Source organism: Lissotriton helveticus, chromosome 7 (genome assembly GCF_964261635.1).
Source record: "Lissotriton helveticus chromosome 7, aLisHel1.1, whole genome shotgun sequence".
Lineage (NCBI taxonomy): Eukaryota > Metazoa > Chordata > Amphibia > Caudata > Salamandridae > Lissotriton > Lissotriton helveticus.
The window spans coordinates 310,650,661-310,677,724 of record NC_136068.1 but is presented as its reverse complement, the minus strand read 5'-3'; the positions used below and the strand labels follow the sequence as shown (position 1 = coordinate 310,677,724).

Here is a 27,064-nt window from a genome sequence, read left to right as displayed (position 1 = left end):
CAGTCAGACCATGACTTATCGTTGGGTGAAAAGGTTCTTTGCTTGAAGCTTCATGCTATCTAGCAACGAGAATGCCATTACCAATTGTGTGTAGAGTATTGCTTCCAAAAATGGAATTTTCATGTGCGGCTCCACAGAAGAATGGTTTGTTTAGCATGATACCCAAATTGCAAAAGAGACAAATTGGCTTGTCCTTTGATCGAGCCTTGCTGAGTCAGTCACCCATGTATTGGTACACTTGGTGACCTTGTTGCCGGAGAAAGGCTGCAACTGTGACTAGGGAACTGGTGAAAATCGGAGGTGCTGATTTGATGGCAAGTGGGAAGAAGCAGGGCCGGCCTAAGGCATGTGCAAGCTGTGCACCTGCACAGGGCCGCCAAACCCCAGGGGCCGCCACGCCAATATATCCTTAGATACATATTTGCGTGGCGGCCCCTGGCAGGGATTTGGCGGCCTCGGGCCCCCTACCTACACTCCCTGCTCAGGGCCTCCGTGAGCCTAGAGCCGGCCCTGGAAGAAGCAATTCCCTGACCCTTATGAGTGAAAATGTAACACACAAAACACAGTTGTCGACATGATGTCGACATCAAGTGTCAAAGTTGATGCCGTCACAGCTGATGGTGTCTCTGTGGATACAGTCTACTTCCTCAGTGCCATTGAAGCTGTCGATGTTGATGGTACCAGCTTCTACCACTGGTAGAGTGAAATCCTTAGAAAGACAGCATTTCTTTTAACTTTCCAGCAGATAAACTACCACCCTTCTCTTTGTCCTTTAGAGTTTTAAAAGGACAAGTGTTACATATACACAAATGTCTGAAAGAAGGATAAAGGCGGTAAATGCATTATTCATGTAGATCATCAGTATAAATCTTTTTCTGTCCACAGAGAGAACAGGACTTGAATAGATATTTTTATATCTCGGTCAGTCATGGTGACAGCGAAAAAGTGTCTCCCTGGTCCCAAACGGAATATGCTACTTACCAGTATGCATCTGTTCTTGGCATGTAGGGCTGCTGACATTCATATCTGTGCATAGATCGCCGCCTAGTATTGGGTCCGGATGATTGCACATTGTTGTCCTGGAAGAGTCTTCGAAGTATCACGAGATAGGTGGCTCCTCCCTCGGACTACAGTGCGCATGGGCATCCTCTCCATCCTCAGATTGTTTTTCGCCATTGTGGCAGAGATGGAGCATAGTACAGTAAGAGATGTCCATGCAAAGAGTGAATGCTGCAGCTGCGACAGGCACCGGGGAGGTGGGTGGGCGATGTGAATGTCAGCAGCCCTACATGCCAAGAACAGATGCATACTGGTAAGTAGCATATTCCGTTCGAGGCATGTGGGCTGCTGAATTCATATCTGTGCATAGAATGTATAGCAGTATCTCCCTTAGCGGTGGCTACCTGTGTCAGCTGCAGCAGTCTGGAAAAGAGTTTTGAGAACAGCTTGCTGTTTTGAATGTACATCTACACAATAGTGTTTTGTAAATGTATGTGTGGTTGACCATGTGGCTGCTCTACAAATTTCGTGTAAAGGAATATTTCCCAGGAAAGCCATGGATGCCCCTAGCTTGTGTGTGGAATGCGCTCTAGGGGGGACTGTTAAGGTGTGTTTTGCCTTCAAATAACATATTTGGATGCACTTAACTATCCATCTGGCTATACCTGATTTTGAAATAGGGTTACCTTTGTGTTGTGGTGAGAAGGCAACAAACAATTGTTTTGTTTTCCGAAATGTTTTAGTTCTGTCTGTGTAATATAGCAGAGCTCTTTTGACATCTAGGGTATGCAAGGCCCTCTCGGCTACTGTTTGTGGGTTCTGAAAGAACACTGGTAGTTCTATAGTTTGATTTATATGGAAATGGGATACCACCTTTGGCATGAATTTAGGGTTTGTTCTAAGAACTACTCTATTTGCATGTACTTGAATGAATGGCTCTTGAATAGTTAGGGCTTGCAGCTCACTAACTCTTCGAAGCGAAGTAATGGCAATAAGGAAAGCCATTTTCCAAGTAAGAAATTGCAGTTCGCATGAGTGCAGTGGTTCAAAAGGTGGTCCCATTAGTCTGGTTAAGACAACGTTTACATTCCAGACTGGTGAAGGGGGTGTCTTGGAGGAATTACGCGTTTAAGTCCTTCTATAAACGCTTTAATTGCTGGCACCCTAAATAGTGAAAGGGGTTGCCTGTTTTGCAGATATGCTGCGAACGCAGCTAGGTGTATTCTGATGGATAAAAAGGCTAAATTGCACCGTTGTAGGTGCAATAGGTAGCAAATGATGTTTTGAGTGGAAGCATCAAGTGGGTTAATGTCATTGTTATTACAGTAAATGACGAAACGTTTCCACTTTGCTGCATAGCATGCTCTGGTAGTGGGTTTCCTTGCCTCTTTGATAATATTCATACAATCTAGGGGCAAGTTGAGGTATCCAAAACTCTAGGATTTCAGGAGCCAGATCGCTGGGTTCAGCTGTTGCGGATCTGGGTGTTGGATTTCTCCATGGTTCTGAGTTAGAAGACTGGGTGTGAGTCGCAGTCTTTGATGAGGCAGCACTGACAGTTTTAGGAGCATTGTGTACCATGGTTGCCTCGCCCACGTGGGAGCAACTAGGATTAGCGTCAGAGAATGTTGGCGCATTTTGCGTGCCACCAGCGGTATTAATGCCCTGCGACTGCAGATGTGGGAACCTGGCGGCAAAGTACTGGCATTTTGCGTTTTCGCTTGTGGCAAACCGATCTATTTCCGGGTGTCCCCACTTCCGGAAGAATGGTTGGAGCACTTTGGGGTGAATTTCCCATTTGTGCATCTGTTGGCTGTGCCTGCTTAGCAGGTCGGCAACTTGGTTGTCCTTGTCTGGGAGGTGTTCTGCCATGAGAAAAATGTTCCTCTGAATGGCCCATTTCCACATTGCTTGAGCTAGGTGCGACAGCTGTGGTGAGTGTGTTCCTCCCTGTTTTTGAATGTAATACATAGCTGTCATGTTGTCCGTCCGGATCAACACAGCTTTGTTGCGTAAGTGTGTCGTGAAAGCTTTTAGGGCTAGAAAGATGGCCATCAACTCCAGAAGGTTGATATGCATTTTCTTTTGCTGTACAGTCCAGAGTCCCGGTACTGTGTAGTGTAGGACATGGGCTCCCCATCCTACTAGGGATGCGTCCGCTGTGAACACTATTTGTGGGACAGGCTCTTGGAACAGTCGTCCCTTGCAAAGGTTTTGTGGATTCCAGCAATGCAGAGAGTTGTATGCCCGACTGTTCACCAACACTAGGTCTTTTAATTGCCCGTGAGCCTGGTTCCACTGCCTTTCTAGGCATTCTTGTAGCGGACGCATATGTAGTCTGGCGTGAGGGACTATGAATATGCACGAGGCCATCATGCCGATTAGCTGCATAAACACCCGAGCTGGTAGTGAGTGTTGAGGTCTGAACTTTTGTATCAGCGTTTGCATTCCCTGGACCCGTGCTGTGTTGGGATATGCTTTTGCTGCCAGTGTATCTATTGTTGCTCCCAGGTACTGTTGGACGTGGGAGGGTTGTAGATGTGACTTTGGGTAGTTTAGTGAGAATCCTAAACTGTGCAGTAGGTGTATGGTCTTTGACATGTGGTCGGCACATTGCTGGGCTGTCGGCGCGTGTATTAGCCAGTCGTCCAGATATGGGTACACATGGATGTGTTGCCTTCTGAGATGTGCTGCCACTGTAGCTAGACATTTGGTGAACACTCTTGGAGCTGTTGTCACCCCAAATGGTAGGACCTTGAACTGGTAGTGTTGTCCTTGAATGGTGAACCTCAAATACTTTCTGTGAGCAGGGTGTATTGGTATATGAAAGTATGCATCTTTGAGGTCTAAAGTTGCTAGGAAGTCTCCCTGGCGAAGCAATGGTAAGACTTGCTGGAGAGTGAGCATGTGAAAATGCTCTGACAAAATGTACAGGTTGAGGGGCCTGAGGTCCAATATTGGTCTGAGAGACCCTTCCTTCTTTGGAATTAGGAAGTATAGGGAGTATACTCCTGTTCCCTGATGTTGTAGTGGGACTGGTTCCATGGCCCCGTTTTGCAGCATACTGATGACCTCTTGCAGAAGTAGCGTTATATGTTCCTGTGACATAGGATGGTGCACGGGTGGTATGTTGGGTGGAGTTGAGGTGAGCTCTAGGCAATAGCCATGTTGGATAATTTGCCTGACCCACTTGTCTGTGGTGATATATAACCAGACTGGCAGAAATTGTTGTATTCTTCCCCCGACTGGCGTTATGTGGTCTGGGGGTAGTGCCAAGAAGTCACTGCTTTGTGTTAGTGGAGGATCTATTTGCATTGCCTCCACAACCTCTTCCCTTGGTATTGTTTCCTCTATAACCACCCCTGCTGGTGTTCTTGTTATATGTGGATTGTGTGTTACTCTTGTAGTTGGAGGATTGCAGTGATGTTCCTCGTGCTCCTCCTCTATAATTGGAGCGACAAAAGGAGCCCCGGTGTTGTTGGGACTGAAGAGCTCCCATAGACTTTGCAGTTTATGCATCCTTTTTCATTTTGTCCAGAATTGAATCAACTGCTGGACCAAATAAAAAGTCTGGGTTGATTGGCAGATTAAGAATTGTAGATTGGACTTCATTCTTAAAGCCTGATATACAAAGCCATGCGTGGCGCCTTAGCTGCACGCTTGTATTGATGGATCTGGCAGCTGTGTCTGCCGCGTCTAGGGCACATTTAATGGAGGCATTGGTGATGAGCTTTCCCTCTTGTATAAGTTCATCTGCCTGCTGTTTGTAGGGATCAGGTAAGTGTTGGAGAATTTCTTCCAAACTGTCGTAGTGCGCCCTATCATATCTGGACAGGAAGGCCTGTGTATTGGCTATTCTCCAGGAGTTTGCTGCCTGAGCCGCCACTCTCTTGCCTGATGCCGCAAAGATTTTAGACTCCTTGTCTGGAGGTGCGGCCTCTCCAGTAGTCTGTGAGTTTGCACGCTTACGTGCGTTGGATACCACTAAGGAATTTAGGGGTAGCTGCCCTTTGATGTATGTTGGATCTATAGGTGCAGCCCTGTATTTTTTCTCAATTCTAGGGTTTATGACCCGTGCTCTAGCAGTGTCCTTAAAAATGTCACTTGCATGTTTTAATACCCCTTTTAACATTGGGAGTGTTTTAACGTGTCCCTCAGATGTCGTCAGTGTATCAAAGAGGAAGTCTTCCTCAATAGCATCAGAGTGCATCTCTACATTGTGGTAGGTTGCTGCTCTATCTAGTAGTGAATTAAATGCTACTGTATCCTCTGTGGGTGATGGCTTAGTAGGGTATACTGCAGGGTCTGTAATGGGCAGAATCCCTTCAGTGTCTGGTTCCCCTCCTCCACCCCATGGCTGTTTGTTTGGCTCTGGAAGTGGGTTTTGTGGATAACCAAAACCAACATCTGCGTCCTGATCTTCATCAGGGTTGTAGTCAGAGCGTGCAGGTGAGGTTGGGGCATATGGAGTAGTAGGCATAGCAGGAGTGATAGGTTCAAAGAATATAGGAGAGGTAGCACAGTCTCTCTTTTTCTTTAGGGGGATTCTGGAAAGGTCTTCAGTTGGTAGAGGTCTTTTCTTTTTGGTATAAACAGTCACTTTACCAGTTTTTGGGTCAATGTAGAGTTTTGACTGGTCTTCTGTGGAGGGATCTGGGTGAATAAGTTCCTCTTCCACAGTCCTTGGTTTTGGTGCTGTAACCTTTGGTTTTTGTTTCTTCGGCCGTTTTAGGTGGTTGGATCGGTTTTGGATGTTTTTCAACAGGTTTTGTTGGTTGAACGTCTTTGGCTTGCTTCACAACCTGTTTCGGACCGAGCGGTTTTGTCGGTTCGACAGTGTCTTTATGTTGTTTTGGAGCCTGCTGTTTTGGCTCGCCGCCCTTTTTCGGTTCGATGGGCTTCGGCTCGACCGATTTCCTTTCGTCCACCTTCGGTTTCGCTTTTGGTTTGACGGTAGTTTTGGGCGTAGGCCTTGTTCTGTTGTCGACCGTTTTTTTCCACTTGTCAATACCGGAGGCTGATTTGCTCGATTCGTCGTGCTTTTTGGGGGTCGATTCGACGCGCTTTTGTTTGTGTGTCGAATCGACGTGTTTTGGCTTCGAGGTTGACTCGACGGCCTTCGACTTTGAGCTCAACTCGACTGCTTTGCTCTTCGATGTCGACTCGACGGTTTTGTTTTCGAAGGTTGTAGTGTTACTGTGGCCTTCGGCTCGACGCCTTTTGGGTTAGTTACCTTCGGTTCGACGTAATTCGGTCCGAAGACTGTATTGTCGATTAGTTTCGGTTTCGATGGAACCGATGTTGTGTGATGTGTCTCAGAGGGCTCTTTTGATATGTTCTTAGCCGGGCGGTATGGCGGGGCTGTAGAACGAGGATGTTGATCTCGGCTAAGGCCTGCTGGCGATGCCTCGACCGGAGTCTCTGATAGAGGTGTAGTGTCTATATGGGGCGGTGTACTCACGGTTCGCACCTCGTCTTCATCGGAGTCGTTTTCGACTGCTACGATGTCCTGATCATAGTACTCGAGATCGACGATTAGTTCTCCCTCTTCGGGGTAATATTCTGAGTCTTTCGTCTTGATCTAAGTCTTCGGCGCTCGCTAGATCTTCTTCGTCATCGAAGATGTTCTCGGGTTCTGGCGCCGACCGTTGCATTTCTTGCCTCGCCGCCCGTCGATTCCGAATAGTCTTTTTTTATCAGAACTGGGCACAGGCTAGGCAACTATCTTCATTGTGATCTGGAGATAGGCATTTATTGCACACTGGATGCTTGTCTGTGTGCGGGAACTTCGAGTTGCACTGAGGGCAGTACTTGAATGGACTTCGTTCCATCGACGGTCGGTCCACGTGGTGTCGAGAAGGCCTCACGGCCCGATTCGACGACCGGAGTGCAACAAAGTTGTAAAAGTGTATCGGCACCGAGCGCTGAACAATACCAACGGATCCGAAGGCCTTTTGAAGAGTTTTTCTTGATTCCGAACTTGGAGAGTAGGAAAGTACATCCGAACCCAATGGCGGAGAAAAACAATCTGAGGATGGAGAGGATGCCCATGCGCACTGTAGTCCGAGGGAGGAGCCACCTATCTTGTGATACTTCGAAGACTCTTCCAGGACAACAATGTGCAATCATCCGGACCCAACACTAGGCGGCGATCTATGCACAGATATGAATTCAGCAGCCCACATGCCTCGAACAGAAATTTACCCTAAAACAACTCTCAGTAGTCTGCTAAAGATAGGTCTGGTTCAGTACCAAGGTAACCAAAATAAGTGATAGGATGAGGATAGAGCTGCACTTAAGGACTCCATGAGATGATATGCAGTAGAAATCCGAGCTATGGTGGCTTCTATGGGGAGAAGCAGAGCTGGCACTTCCACCTCATTGGATTACGTCTGAGTTGTTTCAAATGAAGCAAACACTGTTGTTCAGGCCTGGGGTAATTTCAACACGGTTTACTTCTTTTAAAGTCCACCCGGAAGTCCAAGCCTCACAACAGGGAATGATTCATATATGTGAATATATAAAAGATCCAATGCTGGAGAATACTTAAATTTCCTCTTTTCTTGACCACACTTCTCCGCCTCAATCCTACACCATGCCTTTTTACATATTCTTTCATTGCTAGTCCCAACAACAAACCCATATCCTGGACCCGTTACTTTTACTTCATATTGCTGCTTGCAGTCTTCTACAGTGCCTATCAAATCTCCACCTCTCATCTAGTAACATGTTTTAGACTTACCTGTCATTACCTGTAGCACTCCTAGTCCAAATCTTAAATTCCACCCTGTCTGAATTCCTTCTTTTGCTCAATGCCTTATGCAACTCTTTCAAGTATACAAGCATTTCTTATCTGGTGGCATGCTGAATATCTCAGACCCATGCAAGGCTTCAATTATCTGTTAATTCCACAGTTGTAATCATCTCAGGGTCATAATATATGACATCTTCATTGATGTTCTCCCATACCATCTACCTATGCAATGATTATGTATTGCACCTAGTCTTCATGTGCTTTATCGCATCATTAACTGGATGCCTTTCCCCTGTGAGCTGCTTCTGCCTCAGTCATGTGCCATGACGATTCTCTACACATGCATCCTTCCTTTCCTGCCTTCCTTCATGTGCAGCATCTATGAACATATCATATGCAGTGCACTCTTCCAATGCTGGTTCGGCTTTTCACCATGCCTGCATAACCTCCCATGACTTGGGCGGCCGCCTTCATTTAGCCAACTCTGCCCTAGTTAGATTTACTTAGCTCTACTGAAATAGTATCTCCATGTACTAAATCGTCATCTTTGTACAATGCCTTGTAAACAACTTTTGTTCCCATATCCTCAATCTAACTACCCTTATCGTGCATTGTAGCGGATTATCTTCATAGATCATTTCTTCCGCAAGAAGTCTCTTCTTTCTAAGTCCAGCACTGGTTAGCCGCCATTGACATTTCTTGTATTAGTTCTCTAGTACCTACATGCTTTGCACTACTTAGGAGCACTTCTTATGTATTACAGCATTTTTCCTTCCCACAACTTGCATTAGTTATCCACTTTTAGCAGTTTGCTTACATTACCATGGTTTAAGGCACACATAAGCTTCCTGTATCATGCCTTGCACTCCCTACCTTCTCGGGACATTCTTTGCACTTGTAATCATAGCAAACAAGGCAACTTTCGGATCAGCTACGGTCAGACAGCTATCTTGTTCGCTGTCCTTGTTTTCGAAGTTTTATGTTCTCTTCCCAAGCCTTACATCAGTGACGGCCCTTCGCTAGCCTTGCACATCAAAGTCTGTGATGTCACTTGTATCACAGTTGCTTGAACTAGATTACCCACCCATGCCACCTGAATCTGGCACACATTATTTTATATTCTCTTGCTTGGCATCTCATGCCGCATCGTTATTTTTACTCCTCAATTTCCACACCTGCCATTAGTTTCTTTTCATGCCTTGCACCATTTTGTCATGCTTTACTCTACTCATGCCTTGCAAGCCCTGAACCTATTATCTTCCCTTCCCAATCTTTCCACCTGATATCTTCACATGCCATATACCTGTATTCTCCTCCTATGCATATGCACCCGTTATCGTCTCTCACATCAGGAAGGTTTTGTTTCCCATGCCTGCTCCTTGCATCAATCTCATGCTCTGCACCTGTTATCTTCTCTTTCAATGCCCAGCCTGATTCCAAAGAAACGCACCGGTTATTTTTTCGAGTAAGGACACATCTTGAACTTCCTGTGGCAGAGATGCTATCTTCTGTCGGACAGTGGCATCACCGGAAGCTGCATTCTCAAGTTCCTGCAGTGCTTTGATCAAATCATCAGCCTGAAGAAAGAAAACAAAACAAAATTATGCTTCTAAGAAAACAAACCTAGGATCGGTCTACTATGCTGTAGTCTTGATAATACTTCACCCTGCTAGTGTTTGCCTTTAAGGTCTGGTATTAAAATCCTCAAAGGATTAGGAATACAATGGAAGATGCACACAGCTGATTAGGAATGCAAGGGAAGGTGCATCCCTGCCTATTCAGAAAGCGACAAAGTTCTTTGCATCACAAGGTGATGCAAAGGCCTACTTCCAGACAACTCGATTAATTAAATGAAAGATTGCAGAGATTCATTTTTTTGTATGCTCAACATTGTAGCCCGAAGAAGTTTGTCAAATAGGCGGCAGAGGTAATATTATCCAGCAGGCACATCAAAATGCACCTGAAAGTCTGTGGAACTATGCAATTGTGGCTTCTACACATGAATAAAATATGTAAGTCAATATCCTATCTTCAAGAAACTGCATAAAACTAATAAAAGTAATATAAATCGCATATAGCGGTAAAAAAGCAAATTCAATGTAGCAATGTGTTTTTGATGGACCAAATACCAAGAACTTGCAAGGGAACCATGGTGGTCACTCCGCCATTCTCTGAAGAATCCTGTATTACGGACTTCTATTGTAAATGTCTCCTATTACAAGGCTTTTGACTAACAGCTGCCAAACAAAGTTAATCAAGTTATGGGAAGATGAGCTCTTTCACCAGTGCTGGCCTTTTCCTGGTCTCAATGCCTGACATAAGTGGGTCCTAAAGCATTCCCTTTGCCAAAACAATGCAGTAACACAATAAACAGGATGCTGAGCTTAGAACAGAAGTCGGCTGGCTATTATCAGATATACATGCTGTATTTCAAACTGCACTGCTTATAGATATCTTCTACCAGTGTTGTAATTACTCTGTTATTGTATTACAACTTCAAACTTATAGCTCTCAAGGCAGGCTCACTACCTGTAACACGGAAGCTAACATTTATTTCCACCCGTTTATTGTAGCAGCATAGACATTTACATTCGATCGCAAAAAAGCTGTATAGGAAAAGTAAAGTAAAGTCCACATTTGTAAAGCGCACAATCACCCGTAAGGGTCTCTAGGCGCTGGGGGGCCGTCGGGAAGATTAAGCGAGCTATTGCCCAGAGTCACATGGTGCTGGGCTAACCTGCCGCCGGAGCCGGCGATCGAACCGTGGTCCCCAGATTCCAGCGTCAGTCGCCCTGGCCGCGGCGCCACACCTCTCCCAGGAACCTGACAAACAAAGCTTATCAAAACATTTTCCAGCAAAGTCCTTTCCCATCCACTCAACCTTTCTTTGCCGGTCATATGCTGCTGTGTCTCAACCACCAGCCAAACGCGACTTAACGTTTAACCTAAAAACATACCACAAGGGGTCCTGTGGCTGGGTCTCTAGGTGAATAGCTGTCAGGGTAATCGTCGTCATCCTCTTCGTGGATCTGTTGGAAGGTTCGCTTCAGGGATTTCTTCTCCTCGACAACTACAGAAGAAAAAAAACAAAACAAAAAACACAAAGAGATTAGACTGAGACACTTGCAAATCAGACACTAATACATAGGCCAGTGAGAAGTTGGCTCCTTCAAAATAGGTTCTATTCTTTGAATTATCAAAGTAGTCAAATACACTGTAACTGTTTGCCAAGTATTTCCACCAGATAGTCAACTGTGTAAAAAGCATACTAAGGTTTATATTTGGCCAGAAAGAACCCAGTATTAAATTAGACTGTTTCAAAATACTGGGGCAATCGTAGCAGCACCCTCATATATATCATGGTTCAAAAAGTTGTTGCAAAATTCAACTAAAAAGACAGTAAGAAAAGACTGTGTGCTTGGCACATAAGGATCAAAAAAGTAATTTAAACACAAATTAAAGCAGTCCATGAAAGAAGGGGTTTTAAATGGGTAAAAAACACCCAAAAAAGATCATGATGGGTAGATGCAAGTTAGGGCTTCGAATCCCTGCTCACCTTCGATTCCCTGCTCACCTTTATTCACCCTGACTTTATTCGCTTTTGCTGGCGCCATCTGATTGTCCCTTCGGTTCTCTCGCTCTCTGAAGACAGCTGCGGATGGGTAAAACCAGGGAAGTCAAATAATATGAAAAGGAAAAAAAAAACACCTCGTTTTCCTTAAGTGAATGAGGAAAATTAGGGAAACTAACGTACAGGTGTTCTTGGACGACAGATCTGGAAATGCCTCAAAAGCCAAGTATAGTCCTCAGAATGCAAAAACAGCAGGCACTGTCTGCCATTGTCACATTTACAGCAAATTAATTGATTGGTCACTTTATCCCGATATTCAAAAGGAGAAACTGTAATAGTTTAAAATATTTCCAAAGTTATCAAAAAGGCAATAAGATCCTTCTATCAGAATACAGAAAGGGACTTTACACCTGCATTGCAAAGGTAAACCACACAGTATGTGCATTTTCTATGTGAAAGGAAGTGCATGTTAAGAATGCACTCATGTCTATAAACAGTTTACTGCCCTAAGTCATCAACAGCATACCAGATTCGCATTGCATATACCTTTAAACTTCCAGCCTATATCAGATATTCAAAAGATAAATATCAAGCTTTAAAGTACTCCAGCAGAAAGCACTCCGCTAGACAAACTTTCTAAATGAGGTGTGTGTTATGATGGTTCACTTTCAGGAGTCTTCAACACACTAAAATAAATTGAGCGATGGAAATGGTAGAAATCTTGCAAAACCTTCAGGAAATAGCAGAGGTCATTTTATTATGTGTTATAGGGCTGTCTGTATGGGCTAGTCCTTCATACTTTCTGTTAAGACACTGCATTAAATCCAGACTTGTGTTTGCCCCCTTCTCTCCTACAGGTACAAGTTACACTACTCACTATGCGTGAAATCACTACAATCAACTCCCAGGACTGTATACGTCACAAAGGTTTAAGTACAGGCGAGTTCATCCAAAGAAAACTGTTCACTTGGTAATTTGCGTGTATTAACGTGAATATTAAATCTAACCAGGTAAAGGCACACCAGTAACAGAAAAATATGGATTTAAGCTTTCTTGACACTGTCCAGCTAAATAGTAAAAGTCCTCTTACAGTTGAGCTGCGATTAAGTGGGAGGATTTTGGTCACCTGTGACTGCCAATCGGCATAAATATCACGCTGGCTCAACCGCGCAGCCTGTGGTACGTGCCTATTGCAAGCTACTGAATGTTTGAATATTCCTACTGCTAATTGAGTCCTTTGCACAAGCCCTTTGCTTCAATGTTTTAATGATTTTTTTTTAACTGGTAGTTGATCTACCGCCGACCCGCAGTGCCGCCTGTTAGAGCGAGCCCGCCATTGTGAGGGTAAGCGTTCTGGTTGCCTGCACCTCCAATAGCCATAAATATCACGCTGGCTCGACTGCGCCGCTGGCGCGTCGACGGTGCGCCAAAGGCAAGCTCGTCTGCGCCTAGCGCCGGAACCCCTGGTCAATTTTCTGACCTCAGATATAGCACACAACAATTCTTCGATATAAATTTTTTAAACTATTACTGTGTCTCCCGCAAGGTACATCCAACCTAGCTGTTCATGAAGAATTGGGGGTCCAGTATGTCAATGATATTTTCTCCCTACTCCCACTGTCCTGCTTGCTAAAATTATGGTTAAATCCTGTCATCCCCCTGACGCATATCATTTTAAAAGACTGTCTGTCTATGGAGAACTCATCTGCTATACATACCCTGGTTGAAATATTTGAAGGTAAGTTTCTTGAGCCTAGGGCGGGATGAGTTACTTGAAACGCCTGATTGTATTACCATGAAGGATGTGGAGGCAATTAAAACGGCATTCCTCATGGAAAATAGAACATCGAGGGAAGCGATAGAGGTCCAGAAATCGAGTGTTAGAACATATGTTATGTTAAAAACAAACCTACACATGGAACCTTATTTAATGGGCTTCCGGACCTCTTATGAGAAATTTTTATTAACTAGATTTCGAATGAATCAATTTTATTATTTGCTTGTTAGGCCACAAAAAACTTTTTTAACAAAGAAGCATCTCGCTGCGGCTGCGACGGAAAGTCTCCGCAGGATATGTTGCATTTTATGTTTTTATGCAAATTTTATGAATTTCCCTGTAAAAGCTATCTGATACCGCTTTTAAAGAAACTTAATTTTTGTCAGATCAGACCTGCTATGATGTATTTACAATTATTACATAGCGATAGCATTCTTTTTGTATTAGAATTTTTGAAATCAATTGTAAAGTATAGAAAATGCCTGGATTTGTAATGAATTTTATCCAAATCTTTTTTTGTATACGTACTGCTATAAATTGCTGCTAGTTCTGTACTATTGTATCTTGATGAGGATTCTTTCTTTATAACAATGAATTTTGGATTGCTGTATTTTGTACTTTTATGGTTTGCAAACTAAACCAAAATAAAGTTCTTATTGAATTTAATTGAACTCTTCGATATTACGAAGGGTGAGTGCCAGGTCTCTAGGTCTCTAACTGCTGGAAGGGGGGGCTAAAACCTGAAATATACAAATGCCTAGGCTGCGGCTTTTGCTTCACTCCACTAATCTGTGCTGTGGGTAGGGACCTAACTACACCACACACGCGGAATAAGGCCATTTCAAAATGCACAAAAGGCCAGTACCTCAGGCAATCTCCCCTACGGAAAGTAGGTACAAAGCACGGTCAGGAAAGTAAGGCTGAGACACGAGTGCGGTCACTCGTAAAACAAATTCCAATTTGAATGCCTTCTACAATCAGACAAGCCTGATATCGTCTTTGACAGAAGCCTGGACAGATGCAAGCTCAGACCCTGATTGGAATGTGGCCCTTCCCCCGGGATATGCAGTGGCACAACAGCACAGGGCAGAGGGTAGAGGTGGGGGCATAATAGCCCTGATCTACCGACATCACTTAAAACTGCATCACGAGGCCTTGACGTTGCTCCCGGCAGGGGCGCTATAGTTTTCATTTAAATTGAACGATTGTTCTACGCTTCAAGGTCTTCTTGTATATCGGCCCCCAGGGCCTAGAACTGCTTTTTCGCAAGCCCTCCTGAATTTCCTAGAGCTAAGTCTGGACTCCGACTCATTCACTATAATGGGGGATTTGAACTATTACCTTGAATTAGGGAATAACCAAGACACAGCGAGACTTGTAGACCATCTTGCAGTATATGGTCTCTCCCAATTAGTGTCGGAACCTACGTATTCGGCGGGCCATACATTAGATGGGATCTTTACGGATGAACCTGAATTAACTATGACTAAGACCCTACCACTGCCTGGACTGATCATAGAGCCGTATATTTTGAGGTAGCAAACAATGCCCAGCCAACCGATTCCCACCCTTGTTATAAAGGAGAGGGTCCGTAAATGGAATAAGCTACAAAGGGGTGACCTGGAACATGCTTTGAACCCTGGTCCGTCAACTCTGACAGGTGACAATGATACAGTTGCCGACCAGTTTGATAACTGGATCAAGATAGCTGTAAATGGCATTGCCCTGAAATTTTAAAAAACTGTCAAAAGAGCCTCAGCAACTTCACCCTGATATAGTCCGGACCTAAAAGTCATAGAAATGGACTGTAGAAGAAGTGAAAAGTCCTGGAGGACTGACTACAGCCCCAAGCACAAGCCAGCCTATAATGCGAACTTAGAAAAATATAAGCAAGCAATCATCGAAGCTAAGCGGGCATATTTCTCATTAGTCAAACCACAGCATACTGCACAGTTCAGGCCAGATCAAGTCTTCTGTAAGGAAATGGCTAAATTTTTCCGGAGTAAAGTGCAACTGATCTACAATGATCTTCTACATTGGGCCACTGTTACGTCAGAAGCTTGGGCAGCACATTCTTGTTTTTCGCGTTTCAGGGCACTTACTCAGGAGGAGGTCCACAAACTCATGTTATCAACAAAACCGGGCTCCCTTAATGATCCCTGCCCTCCAGCCATATTTCAACTAGCATTGAAGACTATTAGTACACATCTTACCCCTCTTTTGAACCAAGTCCTAGAAACTGGTAAATATCCCAATGCTTTTAAAAAGGCCTGTATTAGACCAATTCTCAAAAAACCAGCCCTTGATCCCTTGGAGCACAAAAATAACCGGCTAATTTCCAGGTTGCCTTTAACAGCAAAGGTACTGGAAAAAGCTGTAAACAAGGAGCTGATACAATATCTGGAAGACAATTTCTTGCTTAACCCGACAGCATGGTTATAGGCCGTGTCATACGACGGAGACAACTCTTAATACTAGCCACTGAGGGGATTTGGAAGATAGTTGATGGAGGGGGGAGCAGAGCGGTCCTCATCTTCTTAGATCTCTCGGCGGCATTTGATACAGTGAACCACACGGTGCTGGTGCAGCGGCTGAGAGATGTGGGAATAGAGGATACCGCTCAGACCCTCCTCTCCTCCTTCCTATAAAACAGGGAACAGAACATTCACTGGGAGAATCTACAGTGTGAGACCTTTCAGCTCCCATGTGGTGTCCCGCAGGGATCTGCCCGGTCACCAACCCTTTTTAATATTTATGTGCCCCGCTGGCAAACCTAGTCAGGAAACATGGATTCTCCTTGATCATGTTTGCCGATGATTCACAGCTTACAATATCAGTATCTAAACCACCAGAACTAGTGGCTAACAGTTTTCATGCATGTCTGAAAGACATCATGATCTGGATGAGCCAAAACATTTTGAAAATAAATACTGATAAAACCGAGGTCCTGGAGTTTGGCAAGTTTGGGTATTCTCTATGGAATAACAGCTGGTGGCCAACGGAGGCGGGAGTTTGTCCTCGCCCTGTTACTAAGGTTAGGAATCTGGGTGTGACCCTTGACGATCAACTCAATCTCTCAGCCCGAGTTAATCAGCTAACCTCCTTTTGCTTCTTTCTTTTAGAAACATTGAGGAAAATGTTTCCTTTCATTGCATATGAACTTCAAAAGACTGTTGTAGTGGCACTTTTTCTATCTAAATTAGACTACTGCAACACGCTCTTTGTGGGGATTGATTAGGCGCAGGAGAGGAAGCTGCAATCCCTGCAAAATGCTGCAGCCAGATTGCTCATGAATATCTCCAAGGGTCGTCCCACCTCGGAGGCCATTAGAGCTTTACACTGGCTTCCCGTCCATCAAAGAGTCTAGTTTAAGTCTCTCTGCCTGGTGCACAAGGCCCTCTATAGAGGAATCTCTGGGGAGATGCAGAAATTGTTCTCTAGGTATTCGCCTGCCAGAACACTTAGATCCTTTATGAAGGGCCTCATCTGTATCCCAAAAATCCGTAAGGCAAGATAGGGGGGCCGCACTCTCTCATTCTGTGCAGCCAAACTCTGGAATCAGATGCCGTCTGCACTGCGACTTCAACCTAACCTGCGGATGTTCAGGAAGGAGCTGAAAACCTGGTTATTCTCCACAATTTAACATCCTACTCATTATGTTCTCAGTTCCATGTATCACAGTCAGCGCCAAGACGCCACGGCATTCGAGCGCTTAACAAGTAACAATTCAAATCAAATATGATATCCTGGCACCAAAGCAGTTAATTCAGCAGCTGAAGGGATGGGTGAAATATCTGGCCACCGCCGGGGAGACTCTTGCTCTTGGCACAGATGTGGAGTCTGTAACCAAAAGTTCCCTTGCCCATCCCTGGCAGTTTAATTTTTTTTTCCAATTATGCCAAACACATACGTGCACTTAATATAGCTAAAAAACTGTAAAGGAATAACAAGCATACAAGAAGTGGCATGAAAGTTAAAAAGAAGGTCATTCAACTGCAGTGATTTTGTACTTTCATTATACATATGGTCTGAATTTGGAGGTGTGCTACCCGGTAATGGAGGGGTCGCCCTTTGGCAATCTCCACATGGTAACAATCCTCTTCTGTTCAGTTTCAATTTGCCTGAGGTCAGGATTAAGCCTGTTGAGCCATTCAACCGCCACATTCTTAGGTCATTCTTGACTAATTTCTATAGTGCTTGACCAGCTGACAATAATGTACGGTCTAGGTACTCCCTCTGATGTTTGGGGAAAATGTTTCAATAGTACTTTTACAGTTTACCAGTGAACCACATTTCTTTTGTCGAGCTGAAGAAATAAACGTTCCAGAAGTAAGATTGTCTTGATCTCACAGACTGATTTGTAGAAACTGTCTTTTCACAACAAAAGTTTGTTTCTTGGACAAAGTTGTGAGTCTGTGGTTCACTAGTGATGAAGAACTACCAACCATGTGATTAGAAAGTGGCTCATTTTGTAAAAAAAATTCTAGAGCCCACCATCAGAACAGATTGAAGGGATGGCGGTATTCTTAATTTGGAATGCCACTCTGCACTCAAGCTTACCACAGTTAGAGAACATTTTCAAATATGCAATTCTTTATATATAGGAACAAAGGAGTTTGGTGAAAAATACTGCGTCCCCAATTTCAAATATAAAATAAAATAAATGTAGCAGGCAGGAATGAACTGCATACCAGGATAAATCCCAAGACTAGAGGTTATATGGATAAGGGAGTACAGAGAATAAATAAAGGAAGACCCAGATCTTACACCAGCCTATTAAAGCACCTAGTACAGTATGCAACACGAGTGTGGGACCAAACAAAGATGTTTCAATAGCAAATGTAAAGTTTGTGCTTTCTTAGGCCAAAGAACAAATGTGATTGACATAAGCATGACCTTGCTTCAGAGCAACGCAAGACATATTTTCAAAAGCATGAAGACCCAAAACATGTCTATTCAGTACCAAAACGTGCACTACATACTGGCAAACATTAAGAAAGGTCAAAAGATGTGTGCAATATTTTTTCGCATATGTCTGGGATTGTGAATCACGGATTGATTGCTGTGTTGAAGAGCACCTACCACGCTGATGGCATGTTTAATCAAAGGGTGATTCATTTTTTGGAACCAACGTTATTTGCTTCCTCAATACGGCTAAGTCAACATAAACTCCCACTTGTGGACACGCCTGTCTGCAGGCAGTACATCACTAATAGAACCCTTAAGTGACACATAGGAGGTGAGGTGAGGCACAACTACAGCTTGCGAAAGAAGACTGCAATTAACAAGAGCACCATGGAAGGCAGAAACAGATCTTCGTAAGCACAAGAAGAGGTTTTGCACCAAAGTAATATCAGTCTGAGGCCGCAAGCTGTAAGTGAATTTTGGATTCTGAGAACAGACAATGCCCAACATATGTTAAATGAGGGTTACCAATGGACGCACATTTGTTCAACTGATTAAACCACTGAAACGATAGAAAATGTATCTACTCTTACTTATAGGCTTAAGATACAGGAAATGTGTAAACACTTGCTACTAAGCAGAACAGTATTTCCGATAATACTAGAAGACAATATTTCTAAGTTGCAACACCGGTCATCCTTGAGCAAGACCCAACCATCTTGTTTTCGTACAATAATTCATGTTTGTAAAGCGCGAACATATCACCCCTCAAGCGTTTCATGGCGCTGGGTGCTCTCGGGGAGATTAAGTGAGATATTGCTCAGATTCACATGATGCTGAGCTGATCTGTTGCCCGTGATCGAACCGCGGGCCCCAAATTCCGTAGTCAGCTGCTTTGGCTGCTGCACCAAAACTCTTCCCTACAGAAACTAATAAATCTTTACAATTATTAAAAATTGCTACCTCAAAGAAATAAAGTGTTTTTTTTCTTCAAATTGTTTAATCTTTCAACCAAGTGAAAACGAAGGGAGTCTTAGAAGTACTGTAAAGGAAACCTTGAAGGATATAGTCATTTTGAGAGGGATATTGGGTCACAATCCAATTAGATATTCTTAATAGGCATGAAGATGTCAGTGGCCATTAATTCCCTTATGTAGGGACGGCATGATAGAAGTCATTCATAATCACTGGCGATTTAGAGATGTAGGACTGTCCTTCTTACTTTATCCTGGATGCCCCCTTCTATCCTGCCTCCTCGATTTAGGATTAAGGAAAGCCTTAAATGTATTGTAACATTTGAGGGAGGTTGTGAGAACAATTCTAAGAAGAGTAAATCTGTACTACTGTATGTAACTTTCCTACAAAGGAATCCGCCCAATAACATACCAAAATATTAAGTGAGATGCAGTCCTCAGATAAACAAACCTATTTTGCGCGAATTTGCCTAATTTTGTATCTGGAAGAACACCTTAAGAAAGCCATGGAAACTGAAGCTGAAGGAAATAAGCGGGGGTGGGTGGGGGGGGGGCAGAAGACTTTCAGATGCTAGTAGGGATGCTATCCATTTTGGTATTGATTTTTCTGCTCCCTTATGATGGGAATGAATCCGATTTTCAATTTAATCTGTATTTCCTGAAGAGCATTGCTGGCAATGACTTTATCCATTTGCATTTTTGATGTGCTGAACCACTCCTTTTAAATTTTTGCAATAATTCTTTAAAATGTATTTCTACCCTAGAACTCAATTATTGATTCTGTCCTTCCTTAATGGACTACATTTTTGATGTGATGTAAGATGTCCTCTCTCTGAGAAACACAGACACATGGATGAGGTTTAACGGTCTTCGAATCATCCACCCATGGGCGTGCAGTTGAGGTATTATTTTTGGGTGCAAAATGTTTGGGGGGTTCTCCACACCCACATAAACAATGAGTGGAAGAAAGCCAGCATTTAGGATTAGATGTTTCATCTTGAACAAAACCATCAAGGGTCTTACCTAGCAATAAAGCACTCAAATTATTTTTGCAGACCCAGTTGTGCCTTCTGACGAGCAGGATACATTCAAATAGTAGATTGTGGAGAAGTTCAAATCCCCATATGATAGTCACGATGGATTAGCAATCTACGGACTAACAGTCCATAGGGCAATGTACCATACAATGCTACTACCTCACATCACAAGCTAAGCTACAAACAAGGTTTCTGTACGCTGTGACATGCTTCAGAGCCCTCCAATTTCTAACCTCATTCCACACTCCACACTAAGCATAAGACACATTAGAACCTAAAAGTATACACTATATAAGAAAACTAGCAGTATAAAGGACAAGGCTCAGCGTGCATATTCTAATGATCCCCATTCAATTTCCAATAAAAGAATAATTGAATTTGTTGATCCCTACAAGCAAAATGAAAAAACAAACACTATCAAAGCCAATAGGTCTCACCTATGAGAGCTATTGGCAATATTGTGTAGCCATGCTGTAAAACAGTGCTGATGCTTTGCAGTGTGGCTAAAACAATTTTTTTAAACGCTATGATATAGCCACAGCTAATGTGCTTTTTTTTTATTTTAAAAATTTACATTAGCACTGGATGCATCATAGTCCATTTTTACTTTTTTGTGGCCATTCTGCACAGCAACCACGCTGCTTTACAGAATCTTGCAAATTGAGGCCAAAGTCAGAAATGCCTATGCTGTACAGCAGGGACAAAAGGCAATTACACAGCCAATAATCTTAAAGGTGAGACCTATTGGCTTTGCCAATGCTTGTTAGGTCTCAGCACAACACCTCGTGATTCTGAGCAAATCAGTTTATCTGCCCATGTGCGAAAAAAAGCCATTTGTTAACCAAAAAAGTCCCATCACTTAAAGAAGGTAATAGCGTCCATGTCAAGGTGAGAATATATTTGGAAGCAGATAACATCTGTTGTTACAATAAAAGCAGATAACATTGCAATGAACATCCATTTGAAAGGAGTTCTTTCAAGCGCGTGCGGCACACAGATAGGTACAAAGGGCAAGAAGTTCAACCAGGATAACAGGGAAGAAGAAAAAATAAAAGTAGTACCTCAATCACAGCGCAATCAGTGGAAGAACAGTAATCAAGTTAAAGCAATCAGTACTTGGTCCATGCTCGACTCAAAAGAAGAGGAAGTAAAGCAACACACGTCGACCAAATGGAAGCCAGAAAATAATAGTGACAATGAAGCCAACAGCGTTTAAGGAACAGGTGGGCTGCAAGCCCCATGCTTTATACAGTGTCTCTTGCAAGCGAGAGTGCATGTATTTCATGCGCTGTTGCAGGGGACAACAAAATATAAATAAAAATCACACTATCTTCAGAAATATGCGTTTCAAATTAATTCTCTTATGGTGGGTGCTTGATTGTATCAATTACAACAATTTTCTACTGGCCATATATGAACAGATGTCACTGAAAGAAAACGAAGGGAAGATGGGAGAGCAAGGGATGGCAGCAAGCAATTATATTGACACACGCAAAGCCACTTAAGACCGGAAAATGGAAAACTTGAAATTTGCTGCTGAGATCATAAAGCAGCTGTACAACACTCACAATAACAGCTGGATACGAAGGCGGAAAAGATCGTAAAGCAGTTATGGTGCAAGAGACAGCGATTTGTCGAAACCAAGAACTGTAACCACAAGATACAGTCTGGATGTTGCACATGACAAATTATTAGTTCATCATTACAAAAAAATGATTGTATTTAACCTTCCTTCACCCCGAACATCTGAACATGGTGGATTTCAATATTTAGAGGAGTATGAACTTTACCAATGTGCCCTTTGGTTTACCTCATTCTATTAAAAAATTACTAAAAAAATAGAGAAGAGCAAAAAAGGTACACTTTTTAAACTTGGTAGAACACAGGTCATTACAGTACAGACCGCAAATACCAAGTTGAAACAAAGTTTTGAAAGTATTATTATTAATTTTTTTTTAAATCAATGTATGAACACTGCTTCAAAGCTCCAGGGAAGAACAGACGTGGTAATGGTGGGAGCAAAAGAGCAAGGGAAAGATTGTACTAGAAAGAGGGTACATATTTTGACATGCTGGTAGCTTCCGGTCTTAAAAGAAGTTTCTAAGCGCTATGGAGAACACCGGTGGGGACATGGGAGCTAAGGGAAAGGAAGAAAGAGAGCATTGATGACATACAAATGGGAAAGAGAGGAGACAGAGAAAATTTTAAGTGGAGCGAGTTTCTCCGAAAAAGTTACATTTAGTTGATAAATTAAAAAAAAACTCGCAAACACATTTACGAAGGCGGAAGGGAATCGCATCATTCAAACTGGAGACGTCACAGCAAGTAAGTGGTGGACTGTCAATTAGAAGAGATAAAACTCTTCTGGAAACTATCAGATTAACGCAAAGCAGACAGCAAAATATACAGAACACTATTAATTATCCAGTTAGAGTGACAAATGCTATAGAACCTTGAGAACTATGCAGATGTCCTTTCTCCATTTCACTTGCGACGGTGATCGCTCTTACAACCCCCCCCCCCCAAATGTGCTAATAGAATTTAAAGCCTCCTCACTCTCCAGGGTTTCCCACCTGTGGGGAGTGTGCGTTTCTTTTACATGGAACTGTGACCGTTTTAGTTTCCGTCCTCATAAAAAGAGGATCACCAATGCTCAGCGAGGTTTCAGAAGCGGTCAACTAACAAAAAATAAAAATAAAAAAAAGGATTATACAAGGGAAACTACATCAATACTCCAATTTCAATAAGGTACCTGGTAAAATAGCCAGGATGGAGTGTTTCCAGGTTGATTATGCATCAATTGAGTTAGGACTTTCCTTGGACATATTCTCAACCTCCGCAAATCACTTGATGCAAACTAGCAGAATCTACCTATCTTCCATGGCTTTGGTAGTTATTGGCTTATTATTATCAGTTTAAAACAAATTCCTTCATCTAAAAACTGCGAGGACAAAATCAGCATTGTAACAGATAAATGGTGCTTTAAACCATTTCCTTTGGTCACGTATTTTTAATGATCTTAGGAATATGACTCTATATATATATGTCCAAGAACCTTCCCAAAAAAAAAGAAAGTCTGAGGCCACTTAGGGGGAGCACAACGGAGAATCTTTATTGGCGCGTGCATTTCAGCCTTGTGGCATCCTCAGCGCCCAGCATGTATCACAGGAGATGAATGCGCCGCTCACCAGTACTGCCCCACCCGGTTCAGGTATATGCTGTGGTTAGCTCCTCCCCCAGCTGTAATCTGTGTCACCTGCTCAGGTTATCCAATGTGATGAGGAACTACTGATCCCAGCATGCAGTGGTTTGCCAGGATCGCCACGTTTCTGCGGGAAATAGCAGGACTGTTTGGCAGCTTTCTCCTCATGTCCCGCACTGCCTGCCACAACAGAAGAACTCCTTGCGTCCCCCATAATTGAACCACCGCCACATTCAGGTAAGTTTATCCACGGGGGCAAGTGCGGCAGTGCGCCTAGCCCAAGGCAGAGTTCCATAACTCCAACACCGCTTCTATCCCTCCCGTTTGCAGTGGTGGGCTTGAGCCATTCCGATAACTCGGATTCGAAGAAGGTTGCGCCAGAGCACAACACTGCCGGTGGAGATCAAGCCGGTTTGTGTGCAGGGGCCCCAGTAGCATGTCGCTGGCACGTAGTGCAAAATATGTCCCAGAACCTTCCCAAAAATAGAAAGTCTGAGGCCACTTAGGGGGAGCACAACGGAGAATCTTTATTGCAGCAAAGCACAGAGGCGCGGGCGGGCGTATGCATTTCAGCATTGTGGCCTCCTCAGCGCCCAAAATGCATCACAGGAGATGAATGCGCCGCTCACCAGTACTGCCCCACCCGGTTCAGGTATATGCTGTGGTTAGCTCCTCCCCCAGCCGTAATCTGTGTCACCTGCTCGGGTTGTCCAATGTGATGAGGAACTACTGATCCCAGCATGCAGTGGTTTGCCAGGATCGCCACGTTTCTGCAGGAAATAGCAGGACTGTTTGGCAGCTTTCTCCTCATGCCACTGCCTGCCACAACAGAACTCCTTGCGTCCCCCATAACTGCACCACCGCCGCATTCAGGTACGTTTATCCACAGGGGCAAGTGCGGCAGTGCGCCTAGCCCAAGGCAGCGTTCCATAACTCCAACACCACTTCTATCCCTCCCGTTTGCAGTGGTGGGCTTGATCCATTCCGATAACTCGGATTTGAAGAAGGTTGCGCCAGAGCACAACACTGCCAGTGGACAAAATCAGCATTGTAACAGATAAATGGTGCTTTAAACCATTTCCTTTGGTCACGCATTTTTAATGATCTTAGGAATATGACATATATATATATATATTCACTGAAAAAACCATGGGTTATAGACCATATATAGTTAGGAATTAGCATTTACAAAACCTTATTTTACTCACACAAAACCATTGAAATTCCATATATAGGTAGTTGCACTAACTATATATCGCGCACCCGCAATCCACTGCTGATCATGTCACATATTACATCATTCATGACATGGTCAGTGACATCACTGATGACATCATCCAGTGACTGTGTGTTTCTGTAAAGTTTAAATATGTTTTACATATTGAAAAATGAGTAGAAGTAGAAGTGTCTAAATAAAAGATTTAGTAGGTGCGTGACTGACTGTATGAGTGAGTGATTAAATGTGTCTCACTGAGTGCATGGGTTAGTGACTAAACTGTCTTAATTTGTGCATCATTATGTCTGTTGTTCTGTAAACTGCTGCATGTGCTGATCAGTAGCTATATGAGTAACTATATGGGTTATTGATTGATTGTCCAAGTATTTGTATGGGAGACTGAGTGTGTGTGTGGCTGGCTGGGAGATGTGTGACTCTGTGCAGATCAATGTGTTCTTGTATCAATGATTGTATAAGAGAGTAAGAATGTGTTAGTATATATTTGAAAATGTAAGGTACTCTATGTTTAACTGTATAGATTAGAAAATGGAAGTGTGATTGATTCTTTACAGGACTGACTAGGTGTGTGAGTAACTCCATGGATGAGTGGCAGAGTGTGAGTGTCTGTATAGGTGTATGAGTGCATATGATAGTGTTGTAAAGATGAGTGATTGTATGTATGAATGATTGTATGGGTGAATGAGTGAATGTGTGTGTAGACATAGGAATCAGTGAGTGCGTATGTAGTAACTAGTATTGGTGTTTCAATGGTTTAAAAAATGATATTCTGTATTTAACACTGGGTGTAACAGAGGTTATATTAAAGTGTGAGGAGATGCATTGTATTGTCACATGAATTATATCATCAGTGATGTGACCATTGATGTCATTTGAGATGTCATCAGTGATGTCATTTGAGATGTCATCAGTGATGTCATCAGTGATGTCATTTGAGATGTCATCAGTGATGTCATTTGAGATGTCATCAGTGATGTCATTTGAGATGTCATCAGTGATGTCACTGACCATGTCATGAATGATGTAATATGTGACATGATCAGCAGTGGATTGCGGGTGCGCGATATATAGTTAGTGCAACTAACTATATATGGAATTTCAATGGTTTTGTGTGAGTAAAATAAGGTTTTGTAAATGCTAATTCCTAACTATATATGGTCTATAACCCATGTTTTTTTCAGTGAATTTTCAAGGTTTTGTAAATGCTAATTCCTATTATATATGGTCTATAACCTATGGTTTTTTCAGTGAATTTCAATGTTTTTTTATTAGCAAATATCAAAAGCTTTAAAATGTCAAGTACGTGGTAGGTAAAAACATTTTCGTGTTTATGCACGCTGATGTGCTTTCAACACTGCCCCCCCCCCCTTTTCTTTTAGGAGTATTCTCTCTTTGCAGATAGTGAAGGGTAGGTAACGCAGGCCTTTGCCCCAGTTGTAATCCGTCGTGCCTGCTTCCCTCTTCATTTGATTGATTGTTATCCAAGCATTTACTGTTTTGGAATTGGTTCTCTTTGGTTCATTCTCTATTTACAAACAAGCACAGAGTCGCAATACTCTGTTTAGTCTTTGCACATAGTGAAAAATCGTTTGAAAAAACAAAAGGAATCAAGCAAAATCAGTAGGCCACTAATGGGATCTCTTTTTGACCTCGCTAAAATAGAAACATTACGAACAACCCCTCATGAGAAATATGAAACTAGTGAGAGGAACCGAGCTCGACGCCATGATGGCTGCAAGACAGCTCGGCTCCGCCGCCCACCCGGCCCAAAATAACGACAAACCCTATGCAAATATTAAAAATATATACAACACACCAGCAAAGTAACAGGGTAAAACGTTTTATTAAATAACTATTTACATGGCAGCCTGCTGCAACATCGATCTAAATGCATGCCGCCGTTCCCGGGATTTCTCCCCGACTACTCTGCGGCCTACGAGATGGAGAGGCCGGGGCGTTGACTAGGCGGGGCCTCCGGCCGCAACCACAGCGCCAACGATCGCTGCTGACGGAGGGGAGCCTTGCCGGTGAGACCACTGATCTGAAGAACCGCTGCCTGCGGTGCCTCCATGAGCCGCTTGACGGAGGCCCCCGAGGGGCTGTGTGGTGGCGCGGACTCGGAGGGGGCGCTTGGCTCTTGCCCCCTCCCCAAGACTTGTTGCCCTGGTGTGGCCTGAGATCGCCCCCGACATAGGCGGCCGGCTCCCGGGGTCCGGCGGAACTTTTAGCCTTTTGGTGACTCTACAGGTTGCAAAGCTCTGGAACAATCTTCCAGATGCTATCCGATTGGAGGAGAACCACCTCAGGTTTAGAAAAATGCTGAAAACCTTCCTATTCTGCTAAAGTTAATGGAGATGACCTGACCACATAAGCGCTGGGATGCCTTAGGGTAACCATGCGCTATAGAAATGTGTAATCATTCATTCATTCATTCACTCTTCCATTCTGGACCTTGTCCCACAATCCGTTTGACCTGAAGACACGTCCTGCGGTGCCCTGGTCCGACCATCACATATGCGCCAGGAGACGGCGTGGGGTGCACTGGAAGGGAGAGGCGGCGCGAACGAGCCTCCCCCACCTCCCCAGGTGGAGGTTTCTCAGCTGCACCCCA

At 43.5% G+C, this 27,064-nt stretch overlaps 1 protein-coding gene across 3 annotated transcripts in view; it reads right to left on the bottom strand.

Moving 5' to 3' along the window:
- RPRD1B (regulation of nuclear pre-mRNA domain containing 1B) overlaps positions 1-27,064 on the bottom strand; it is a 253,889-nt gene that overhangs the window by 63,570 nt on the left and 163,255 nt on the right. For 2 of the 3 annotated variants that reach the window (XM_078652118.1, XM_078652117.1), the window contains exons 4-6: positions 11,328-11,405; positions 10,711-10,823; positions 9,204-9,330 (exon numbers count right to left, since the gene is read on the bottom strand). In XM_078652118.1, the coding sequence (XP_078508244.1) occupies positions 9,204-9,330; positions 10,711-10,823; positions 11,328-11,405 (318 nt within the window). The remainder of the gene's footprint in view (positions 1-9,203; positions 9,331-10,710; positions 10,824-11,327; positions 11,406-27,064) is intronic. The other variant, XM_078652120.1, reaches the window with a different exon arrangement.